Source organism: Gallinula chloropus, assembly GCF_964237585.1.
Source record: "Gallinula chloropus genome assembly, chromosome: 6".
Lineage (NCBI taxonomy): Eukaryota > Metazoa > Chordata > Aves > Gruiformes > Rallidae > Gallinula > Gallinula chloropus.
The window spans coordinates 29,904,409-29,917,636 of record NC_140091.1 but is presented as its reverse complement, the minus strand read 5'-3'; the positions used below and the strand labels follow the sequence as shown (position 1 = coordinate 29,917,636).

General features: G+C 39.9%; 1 protein-coding gene across 1 annotated transcript; it reads right to left on the bottom strand.

Moving 5' to 3' along the window:
* Positions 1-4,632: 4,632 nt before the first annotated feature.
* Positions 4,633-12,106, bottom strand: HENMT1 (HEN methyltransferase 1; the record flags this gene model as incomplete). The annotated part of the gene is made up of 6 exons (XM_084266002.1): positions 4,633-5,379; positions 7,158-7,335; positions 8,693-8,875; positions 9,230-9,364; positions 10,382-10,494; positions 11,990-12,106. 6 exons carry the CDS (start codon positions 12,104-12,106, stop codon positions 4,975-4,977), a joined length of 1,131 nt encoding a protein of 376 aa, XP_084122128.1. The 3' UTR covers positions 4,633-4,974.
* Between the last annotated feature and the right edge of the window lie 1,122 nt (positions 12,107-13,228).

Below are 13,228 nucleotides of genomic sequence, written 5' to 3'. Positions count from 1 at the left end.
ACATGACAAATACTATGTTTATGCACAAATATGCATAATATTTTAATCAAAAGACCAACCTGATAATGAAGAGCTGTCCACAACAAATCCCATGAGAGGGTTTAACTGCTCCTGAAAAGACAGTTAATCCAGTACTTTAGAGATCTAAAGTCTTTATTAAAATGGCCTTAAGCCAGGGGAAACCTGGCACACAAAATAGGATAACTTGTTTTAATAAAAGGCTAGAGTCTCAGTTAAACTGTATATATTCTAAATAGCCCTTCTGTACACGATATCTAATAGCCTCTTCAGTTTCAGGACAGATATGTATATTATGGAACACTGTCAACAGATGGGGCCAAACATCAGTAGTCTGACTTCAGATTTTCCCCAGGAAAGGCATAAGCAAGAATCTAACAATTTCTATTTGTGCTAGACATCATTAAAAACTAAACCCTGTTTTAAAGATAGGGGACTAGATCCATGAACCCCTTAAAAACTAACTTACTCTTTAGACCCTTTTACATCAGTCCACCAAATAGTCACATAAACATATAGCTACAGACCCCTAAGGGTATAATGTTTTGAGGGAAAAAAGCATCTATTTATACATACTTCTGTCTGTTCACAAGACATTCCTGTAATAAAACACTAACCAATCACTCAAACCTCAAGGCAAGTAATCATTCTGAATTTGACAGGTCTTTCTCTTCCCTTTTCCTCATTTTTAAGTCATCAAGCTGTAAGGAACACTAAAGATACAATCTTTCAAAAAGAAACAACATAGGAAGAAGTTCTATGGTTCAAAAAATCTTCATGTAAAACATACAGTTAACTGCAGATATTTTCCAAGAAAAACCAATACTGCTCTCAAACAGCTATGCCTATTCGTGTCCAAGACTACTTACCAATTTCAAATCTCATATATATTTGAGCATACCAACTATGGCAAGTTCATATCACTATGTCAAAAAATTGAAACCATTCTAAATATCCTATTAAAGATTAATTTTAATTATTAAAATTTATTCTAAATGTTGTGTTCATTTTTAATAATCCGTGCCTATTTAATGTAGGGGAAAGTCTCCCACAAAAGACAAAGCTTATTAACTGTGTGTTCTTAAATCATTCAGTATGACAGAGCCCTGCAGATAAACATTCGTTCCCTGAAACTCAGCCTGTTCTAGATTCTGAACCATTTCCCAATTCAGAGAATTACAGCTGCCCTTTCCCTTTCTCTGATCTTTAACCGTAATCATTTCAAGGTAGAATGCAGTCATTTTCCTTAAGTCATCTCTTACATAGGATTTATTTCAGAAAGTTGTGGAATTTTCATGTTTCACAAGCATGAAATCTAGGCCCATTCAGAGTAGCCAACAACATTGTGAAGCATACATAGAATGTGGCCTTTTAACTAACTCTCTCTTTACTCAGGAGTATATAGTTGAGATATCAAAAGTAGTTAAAAAAATTGGATACACAAAGAAACTTAACAACAGCATTTTCCTTCATTAGTTCTGTATAAACAAGCCAATCCTGTGCATTCTTCTTTCTAAATGGAGTCTAACATTTACTTACAGTGCAGCAGCACATGCAGTTCAGCTCTACTTAAGAAAGTCGTTTTGGCCAAGCCCAGTTAACCTCTATTATCTGTAACACCCCTGCCTTTCATTTCTGCTGAAGGTGTTGTCAAGACCTTTTGAAAACTGCTGTACATGAAGACACAGATTTCCCCCCAACCACCACCCCCCATTCACAACAATTGTTTTCCCCTCCCCCCAAAAAAACCCCAACCCTGAGTAGTCAGTTACACCAGTTTGAAATTAAATTCTGCTTCTGGGAAGTTCTAGGGTGCAAGTTAGTCCTCAAACAGCAGTGATCAAGAAACTGGATCAAGTCATAAGGCTCAAGCTACACCTTCCCCACCCCTCTCAAATTCAACACCACAGCGCTTTTCTGCAGTATTGAATTTACTGAGCTGTAAACATTTGTGGCGTATTTCAATTTATTTGGAATAATAATTGGTTTTCTCAAGGGCTGGGTATGTCCTCGTTGTCAGTAGATAGGGCCTGGCGGTCGGAAGATTTCGGGCTGTACGGAAAGGTAGGATCCCCCCCCCCCTCTCGTCAGGTAACCAGTAGGAGGCAGCCGGTGAGGTAAGCAGACAGAAGTGACATCCTACCCCTAGGCTATAAAGCCCCGTGCCCCTCGCTATTCAACGCCATTTGCCATCCAGCACACGGGTGTCTGTGAGCTGATGGCCCGTGCAGCCAGAGTGTGGCCCCGTTGCCGTTCCTGAGCCAGGTCACCACGCCTAACAAGGGCAACACGTGGTGCCGGCACCCGGGAAACTCGCCTGGATGCGGGTGAACGGCGGCCTGAGCGGCGGGACCAGCCTGGCGGAGGGGACACCCTCGGACCCGCAAGGAGGATGGAAGCCCTTGTGAAGGTCGTATTGGAATTGCATAAGCAGTGTAAGCCTAAAGATTTTACTCTCGCCGTTGCGAGACTTCTACAAATCGGGGTCACTGACCATTCTCCATCCTGAGGTGTGGGATAAATGTACTGAAGCTTTGGCCGAGGAAACTATGTCCTCCGGGGAGAGTCGTGCAGGCACTCCGGAAGGGGATACAGGAGCAGGACACTTGGAGGGCAGCGCAAGAATGTTTGTTGGTCACCCCAAAATTGGGAATCGGGGCGGCCACACAAACTGTGCAGCCCCCAGACGGTGATAAGCCTGCCGAGCCCAAAGATCCAGAGGGCGATACGCCGCCTCCATCCCTGAACCCCGATCCACTCACGGAGGGGCAGGTACCTCAGAATGCAACTCTGACCTCACAATTGCATTAGGTACAGAAAACTGATACTGGAGAGATCTTGGGGGGCTCCCAGCATAAAAAGACCTAAGGAGGGAGAGTTATGTAGATATTTTATGCTAAATGTAACAAATGAGAATGACTGGGGATGGACTACTGGCAACCCGGGGCTTTAGGTACTGGGAAGGTGGCATTAATGGGGGGGACTATTTTTTATTAGAAGACAGGAGCTGAGACCCACCTCAGCAATCGGTCCCAATGTTGGGATCAAAAGCAATAACCAACAAGGAAAAGACAACTTGACAGTTCCTACTTTGGTCCCAACCAGTCCCCTACCAGCTGAACGAAAGGTTCCCTTAGGCAATTCCATCACAGACTCTCGCCTTTCAGCTGGCAAATCATTCTTAGGTGTGTTAGATGCTACTTTCCGATCACTGAATCAATCCTACCCCAATCTTACTAATGCATGTTGGCTGTGTTATGATGCGTAACCCCCTTTCTACAAGGGTATTGCCCTCAACACTCCTTTTAGCTACTCATCGAAAGATAACCCGACTCAGTGCAAGTGGGATACACCACGGAGAGGAATCACTTTGAACCAGGTTAAAGGCCAAGGCATATGTTTTGGCAATGCCACCCTAGCAAGCTGGAACTGTGTGGTCTGTGCAAAACCCATTGTGATCAATAGAACCTATAAATGGGCAATTCCATCTGCACCTGGGATGTGGGTGTGTCATCAGACAGGTCTAACCCCCTGTGTGTCCATTAAGTGTTTCAACTCTACAACTGACTTCTGTGCACAAATTTTGATTGTTCCCAGGGTCCTATATCATTTGGATGAAGAAATAAGCTATCATTGGGGAGAAGTAGACAACAGAATTCAAAAGAGAGAAATACTGACAGCACTGACAATAGCAACACTGCTCAGCCTGGGAGTAGCTGGTACAGCCACAGGAGTGACCTCCGGTAAACCGTCAGCAAGACCTGTCTCGACTACAAACTGCCATCGACAAAGATCTGCAAAGACTCGAATCTATGACCCTTGTAGAACAATCTGTCTCTTCACTCTCAGAGGTTGTCTTGCAGAAGAGACAGGGATTAGACTTGCTGTTCATGCAACAAGGAGGCCTTCATGCCGCCTTGAAAGAGGAATGCTGCTTTTATGCTGACCACACTGGAATAGTCAGGGATTCAATGGCTCAACTGAGAGAAAGGTTATCTCAGAGAAAAAAGCAAAGAGAGGCCCAACAAGGATGGCTGGAATCATGGTTTAATTATTCGCCATGGCTAACCACCTTAATATCTACCTTGGTGGGACCAGTTGTGATGACCATAATAGCACTGATTTTTGGACCCTGTGTACTGAACAGGCTCACAGCATTCGTCAAGAGTTGGCTAGAGAGGGTTTGTATATATCAGTATTATAAGTCACCTTGCACTTTGCACTGTAAGTAGTTTTAGTGAGCACGGGAAGGGGGGAAATGTCCGTACATAGGGCCTGGTGGTCGGAAGATTTCGGGCTGTACAGAAAGGTAGGTCCATCCCCCCCCCTCCTCAGGTAACCAGTAGGAGGTAGCCGGTGAGGTAAGCAGACAGATGTGACATCCTAGCCCTAGGCTATAAAAGACTGTGACCCTCACTATTCAACACCATTTGCCATCCACCACATTGGTGTCTGTGAGCTGATGGACTGTGCGGCCAGAGTGTAGTGCCATTGCCGTTCCTGAACCAGGTCACCACACCTAACAAAGGCAACACCTCATCTTGAAAAAGGCATCTTTAAGTTCTACTCTATTGAGAAAAAAGTTACCCTAAACTTACATCTGATTCATACTATTCAGCACAACATAATTCTTTATTATCATCAACTATCCTTGCAAGTAGCAAAAGATTACCAAAAAGAACCTAGTAATGATAGCTACAACATGGTAATAGAAAACAAACAGAAATACTTAAGCTTTTTCTTCATGAGAATTCTTTCCTTTTAGCCCCTGATACTCCACTTCAAAACCCTACAAGTTACTATGATCTTTGCAGAAGCACTCCACTATTCATTACATCAGAGACATGCTGGTGGATAAATACTGCAAAGTTTAGAAAAGATTGTGTGTTTCTAGTTAGCATACAGAAAACATCATCTGACATACTTTAACTGACCTTTATTCTAGAAATCTGTGATCTAATTCTCTTCCTGTTCAGCATTGAGCATCACAGCAGAACCATCACTGCTCAGTGTGACCTTGCCAGCAATAAGCTTGCATAGCTTCTCAAAAGTACCGCAAAGTTGATTCACTTTAGGAAAAGAAAAGATTGTTGTAAGAGGTATATAAACCACATTTCCATCAACAAATGCTTCCATGCTTTTTTCAATGACCAGTTTTTCAAAATTTTCTGAACACCAGTTCATTGAAGGTTGGAAATTGGAACTTCTTTCAGTAGGATCATCATTATAGTCCTCACGTTCTGACATTAAACGGTCCAGCAGATTTTGCTTCATCATTTGTGCTCCGAAAATAACTTCATTGACCACTGCATTCTGCAGGTACTTCTCATCTTTAAGGCTTGGATACACTGCTTTGAAGATCTTTACAACATACAAGAACACATAACATTTATTATCATAAGCTTAGATTAACATTAACAAAAAGATCCTAAAATGTTGATGTTCTGATTCAATCCTGTTTTGCTTATTACCTCAAATGTTTTCAGGTACCAGGAAAACTAGACAGCATGACTTGATTTTTGTAGATTACGACAGCATTTGGGTAAGTTAACAGAACTTGAATAAAAGTCATGTTTGTATCTGTAAACTGAACCTGTAGATCCAAGTGAAGACCTGCAATTCTTCAATACTTTTTAATCATTCTAAGGAAAGCGTCATAAGGCCCTGGTGACAGTTCCACAGCTACCTAGATTCTAAACTTCTGAACTGTCATCTGGAAACTGGGACTGCAGCTATGTCTTTCACTATTTTCAGAGTAGAATTTAAATATGCTCTCAAAGATGCAGGGAACACTAAAAAATAAATTGACATCAAATTTGTAGTATGTTCTACACTGAGCTGTACTCCAAAGCAACTAAGAGAACTAGACTGGCCATCTCATTCCCGTTAGTCTACTGTCGAGTGCCTTATGCCAATGCACTACCACTGGAGTTCCACAGTCTGTAACTACTACTTGTTACCTTCTGACTGGATCTTGAAACGCTGATTTATTCATGTAAATTAGTTAATTAGTGAAATAAAATTCATAATCTAGGTTTGAAAATAAGCACCATATGTAACATTCTTGTTTAAACACAAAGGATACTGGTGTCAAAACCCTCTCCCATAACAACCCCATAACTGAAGATAATGAAAGCAATTTCTAGTACATGTTAGTCACCTGAACTTATTTCCAAGTTTGCTGAACATTAAAAAACACTTCACAACACCATTAAGGGCAGTAGATGGCAAGTGAAATTTCAAGTGAGTTTACAGCTTGAAAACTACATGAGACAATCCCATAATGTCACCTGACATTTCACTTCAGGTCACAAGTCACTTGACACATACATACCTTTAAGGAAAGTGAAATACTTCAATACATTCACTAAAACTTAATTTAAGGCCTCATGAGGTAAAACACCCATATATTTTATCTTTTTGCTTTAATACTTCATATTAACTCTGAAAATAAGTCCTTTGATTTCTACCACATTGTACTTAGATGCACTATGCTGTCAGTGTGACACTGCAACACAGAGTGCTTTACAAAAATACCATCTGATGTCATACAGATGAACAAAATGGTTTGATGTTCACCACTGGAGAACAGTGTACAAAGAACAGAGCTGGCTACCTGACAACACCAAGATTTCTGTGTAACACCAATGCTACTAAGACAAACTTCAGAAAAGAGGTCCTCAATCCAGTATCTGGAAAATGTCTCCCTTTTAGTAATATACTTCACAAGGCTATGCAGCTCTAAACACACACTGTTAGAAATTACTTTTAATGCTTTTTATTTTTTACCTATGTGAGAAATCTCATGTCACTGCCACCAACCACATAATAAAAAAATGAATGGTATGAGAAGCAGTTATAACAAGTGTCACAGTACACCTGGGGGAAAGAAGAACTTTCAGTAAGGATAACAGGATGTTAATTTAAGAATTATCCATATAGCTACTCAGCAAATAACCTAGAAGTTAAACACCTTTAAACATTTAGAAACACAAATCATGGAGACTTAGTCCGATGGTGTGTGTTAATCAGAGCTAAGACTGGATAGCAGCAGTAGACCACAGCAAGAACACCTTCACAAGCAGCTCACAGACAATTTTGCTCTGTTCATCCTCCTAAAGGAAGAAGCTAATACCTACTGTTTTGTACACTGCCTCAGGGGGCTTCTCAGACTGAGCAGATGTGCTGGCTTGAGGGTATTTTCTAACAAACACGCCTATTTGGGAACAAAACCCAACATTCTCCATTCCTGTTGGTGGGTGTCCTACACCAGTAAATTCCACCGAGTAACCATAGCGTCTGGCAGCCTCTAGAGCCCTAAAAAGACAAATTATTCCAACAATACTAAATATTGTATTACATGATAAATATGCATTCTCTAACAGAAGAAAGACACAGAGTCTGTAAATGCTCGAGAAGAATTTATCTAATACACACATGCCTGAAGATAAGCCCTGTCAAAACTTGCTTAGAGCTTTAATCATATGCTTACTACAGCCTGAATCATTTAGTATCAGTAACTCAGGCAAACAAATATTGTTATTTCTATAGCTGCATAGAACATAGAGTCTTAGTTGCTTACTCACTATTGAAAGGGAGATAAAACACTAGCTACATAGCATCATGTGTAGCTTAGAGATCAGTGCAATACTTTTCAATACAATTTCAAAACACAAACGTAAAGACTTTCTTGTATTTGCAGCTCAAAGTATTTCACTCCTTCCGTGATACCAGTGTTTTAAATTCACATATATCAAAAAGCAGAATCTAAACTTACTTTAAGCCATATAAATAGTTTCTAAGATAGTCTAGTCACCCTTCAGCTCATAATGCAGGCAGATTTTAGTATCACTATTAAGAGGACAATTACATGCTTCAAGATTTGCAAAGCTATATACTTTAAAACCACTGCATACTTTGAAGTCCCTGGCAGAATAACCTAATTTAAGGAGCAAATTTTCCAAGATACCATTTCTGACCAAGACTTGGCTACTGAGGTATGGCATCATTTACTATACCATATACTTTCTTCCATTACTGCCTAACAGTTGAATGTTATCACATGATATGTATCCCACTCCCGCTTCATTTTGCTTTTATTACATCTACTGATATTAGAATAAAATACATCTCACACAACCCTCTTACACACACGTTTTCAGTAAAATCTTTCATTGTGCCATGTGTGATTCACTAAACTGTCCTTAAGATTTTTCAACATGCTCTAGTGCTGTGATTAGGTGACAAATCTGCTTGCATACTTTCAGAGAAAGCTCCAGACTAATTGAGTGCTTTGATTACACACTACACAGAACAAGCACTTCTTTTTAAAAGGTTTTTATCAAGCATGTCTATAGCAGGGCATTATTATGCAAAAATGTTAATACCTTACACTTCAAATGCATTAATTATAACAAGATACCTAAAAAAGAAAGCCAAAGTTTAAAATACTTTTTTGCAGAGCAGCTACAGTAAAACCAAGCCAACTTAACAACCATCTTAGATACACGGAAAATCCACAGAGCATCAAGAGAAATGTTTCACCAAATCAGTAGGTGTGAAGCTCCACTGACACCAAACCACATACACAAAGCATTCTGAAAATGCATAGCTATTCCTTTCTCACATTACTGAACACTCCAAACCATCTGCATACGGTGCTCAGTCAACTCACCAGCTTTGAAACTGTGCTCGGTCCCATTCAAATTTATGGTCTGGATCCCTGAATAACGTCACTCCAGGAAGCAAAGGGTTGAACTCAGAATTTGGAGTACTGATCACAACTATGTTTGGAGCCATGAAACCAAACACCATCTCAGGAAACTTCTTTAGATCCCATTCTTGCAGGTGCTCTATTCTGTAAAGGATAAATCATACTACATTTTAATCTTCTTAACCAGTAAAAAACCAAAAATCCAGCAACAAGCCAAACAGCCACCCCAAATCCGTATCTGTACCTTGTAATTTTAAGCCTAGTTCTGTAATATTAGCACTGGCACTGTGGCTGAGTGGCAGCTTAAGAGGTATCTGTCTGAGAAAATTCTCTCTTGCATTTTCTACTTTTTCCATCACCAACCTTTTCCCACAAGCTAACACCACCATTTCTTAATTTGGTTACTTTAAACTCAAATTAGCCACGTTTTGCTATTCTTGTGGGCATGGACAAAATTCTAAACTGAATACTAATGAACATTGGTCTAAAAATACTCACAGTTCAATACACGTTACCAAGTCAAAACCAAGCATGCAAGGATCTTTATCAGCAATTGAACCATGATGCAAGGTAACAGTTAGGGATCTTTCAGCTGGTTGCAAATAATCAACAGGAAGAGGAGACAACCTGTGCCTACAGAAGTTCGAAAAGAAATTTGAAAAACGTGTCATGGAAAAGGCCTTAGCACAAGATGAATTGAACTAACTCACACCATACATAGATACCTAGTAAATCTCAAAAAAAGGTTAACTATTTTACAGGGATAAGGAAAGTTCTAATGTAAGCACTTTTTATGACTATCTCCAGTAGGCCAGAAAGAGCAGAGGACTTAATCCAGCAGTTGTCCTTCATGCTTACAAAGATTCCCACTCCACTCCCAAGCCACTTTTAATTCTGATAGTAGCTCAATTCTAGACAGAGTAAATCTGGCTTAGACACACTTTACAGGGACTTTGGGGAAGTTACTGAGCAAGCATATGAACTTATTTTTCCCCAATGAAATAGACCAAGAACTAAAACATACATGCAAATTTCACTCTGAAGTACTGCACCAGACAAAACACACAATAAAAGGCCACTTTTTTTCATTCTTGAGAAAGATCAAGCCATGTCAGCATCTAGATCCCACATATTAATTGAAATAACATTAATCAGATCTCAAGACAGGAACTTTGGTTTCTTCACCAGTCTGCATCATGCTTCGAAAAAAATCACGTATGCTTCATACTTTAGAGCTTTCTAAGTCAAACACAAAACATCGAGCTAATCTACCTATTTTGAAAAGATTAACAAAAATGAACTCCCCACCTACTATGCTGACTAGAGTTACACACACATTTCTGAAAGATCAGATTTTTATATCACAGTAATGTCATGTCTAAGCATAACCAGTAACATAACAAATAGCTATTTCTCAGATGTACACACTTTCAGGGCCACTCTGTGACTTGGACCTTTGCTACATTAGGTGATGCTATGGGCATCTACAGCCCAGTAGTCCCCAAATACTTTAACTTATTAACAACAGTGCTTTATTTGCCAAGTTGGTATTTCTGCATTTACCCTCATTCTGAAATTCCTGACACAAAATGATGTAACATGCTACTAGGTAAAGACGATTACAAACATTGAATTAACACAAGAGCTTACATTTTCTCTTTCATTACACTTGCACAGATATCTAGCCCTGCTAACACTTCAATGCAACTGCAGAATTTCAGCATCCAGAGAAGTGTGCAGTCAGCACACCCTAAATCCGCCACCTGTAAATCAGACATTAGACACTGTAAATGCTGCACCTTCCCAGGTAAATTCAGAGCCTCTCAATTTATTAAAAATTATACTTAGGTAAAAATATTTTTTATTATAACATAAAGCATTTCACAATCACAACTAAGACCTACAGTTGCAAGCAGGACAGACAAGGATTGCAATGTTCTTTTTAAGAAGGTATACAAAGATCCCTCTGGAAGTTTTAAATGGAATAACCTTTTGTTATCACAGCCATAAACAAGTACATGCTGAACATCCTACTCATTCTAGAGAATGTTTTCCACATGAAGGTGTATTCCCTCAAACAACAGTAAAATATGACTTAGTATTAAAGCTGTACCAATTTGACATTCACCAACCACTACTTTTCACTGCATCCAAGGCACTGAGAATAGGCTCACCAGCCGCAAGATTAGCAGCAAAGCATCTGAATAACCAGTTTACACCCTCACTCTAAGGTTTAAAGTGGGGAAGGCTGGGGATATTCAGACCACACAGTCAAATATGTAACAGATATTCTTTAAGAGGTAGCTGAGTACACAAAACAACCCCCACTGTTCTTTCCCAGGTTAAGTCAAAGTTGAAGCACACTGCTCATTTCTCAGTGTGAAAATCCTCAATTGTTTTATTCAGTTTATCTCTATCCCATGGGTAAACAGAAAGTTTACCCTCCTCTCCATTTCACATCAGAATATTCAAAACTTCAAATACAGATGCAACGCTACTGAATACATTCCATTTACAAGCAGATTATAGTGCCTTACCCTCTAGGCTGTTTTTTAACTAGCTACTGAAATATGATTATGTAAGCCCACTCCATGTGCATCTCTCAATTTCTTGCATACTCCCTAAGATAATAGCATCAGAGTTAAACCCTGAAGACAGAGGTATTTCTCAACTTTTTACATTTTGAGAGGAGGTGTCAGAGGGAAAGATATCAGAATAGAGCAAACAGCATATTTCTTTAATAATTGTAACTTCAAAATGAGTATTGAAATAAAAGTCCTGGTAAATTAGGGGGGAGGAGGTAACAGGAGGGGGTGACCAGACCTTAGAGTGGAGGGGAATTAGCTTCATATAGCCTCACACTCTTAACATCACTTATCATCTGAGAACATCCATATGAAAGAAGAGATAAACCTAATACTGCACATTGAACTAACACTTCTTGAAAGCAAAACTAAACTATGATGAAAGCAGCCATTAAAGACAGAGTACCAACTGTTCCCTGAAACAGGCTAAGGCATTTTTCTTGTTAGATCGTCCCCTTTCCATCAGCAGGCAACAATTATACGCACCCCTGAAGAACAAAATATGATCATGAAGTGTCTGCTAAGCAATTCCATTTTAACAATAACTCCTCCATTTTAACAATAACTGTTTGGTAGTTAGGTCAGCAAGTTATCTACACATTTCTGATCTTCTGAGTTACCAAATACTAAGTTTTTTCCATACTTATAATGTAGAAAGAGAAAGTGTACCAACCTTCTGAGGTTTGTATTTCTCCACTAAATCTTTAACGAACTGGTAGCGTTGTTTGTACAAAGGTGGTGTAAATTTACTAATTCCTGTAAGCCGTTCTTCTTGAAAGTTCTTATCCATAATATTTTGCTAATGCTAAAATTAAGAAGTTAACTTTTGTTTTCTGCAGCACTTTAGAACAAGTTAGAGAACTTGCTCTTATTAGTGGTGGTCAATTCACAATTAAGCACGGTAGACCTGATGCCCGTTCTATTCAAAGGACAAAAACACAGGAATGAGCAAAATCAGGCAGTAGCTGCTCCCTACACATAGAGCATAAATACCCTTTCTGCAAACAATTATGAATAATATACAACCAGAGAAAAACAAGACTCAATTTGTCATCCTACAAAGTGCATACGCAGCTGTAGCACACGAAATCTTCCTTAGTTTTTCTAGCAAGTGCAGAAAAACAATTTCTTGCTCAGGTGCCTTTGTGTCTCCCATCTATCATTTCTTTTATCTTACAATTTCAGATGATTTTGTATATGTATGGCTACAGCGTAACAGCCAGTAGGAAATATTTTAATCATTAGTCTATTATGCAGGAGGAAAGGTTCTGCTAGGCTGTAGCTTTGCTATAAGCTAAACCTTACTATTAGTGAATACATTTTGTAAGTAATCTAACATAACTCAACATGGCATTAGTCAAAACCATCCGTGCACTTGCAACTCTCCCACCTTTTATTAAAAAATACACCTTAATACACATAAATATTAACAAGAAATATCCCCATTAAACCTAAAAAAAGGCCCTGATGATAAAGGAACTCCATGGGAATCACGTAAGTGAAGGAACAAGGTCCTGTGGGCACAGAGCCATCCTCCCGCCCTGAGCTCACTAGCATGTCTAAGGAGAAGTGGGTCCAACACAACCAGAGCAACTGAGTGGAACCTGCCCACAACTTGACCGCCCTACAGGGTCTTTTATACCTAAATCTATATATTCAACATACATATTATTACCTGTTCAAAGCCAGGAAACCGGCTCAGCGTTCCGGCCAGCCAGTTGCCTCGGGAGCAAAGTGAGCCCGTTCGCCTTCCCTCAGTAGCAACCTGCGAAGGAGCCAGCCTCAGGCACCCACCTCCTCACCCCAGCCCTGCCGCCTCAGCCCCGCAGCCTGCCCAGTCCTTGCCCTCTACCGACAGCAAGCCCCTCCCGGGGCGGCTACTCCTCGCTCTCTGCAGGACCCGCAAGCGCTA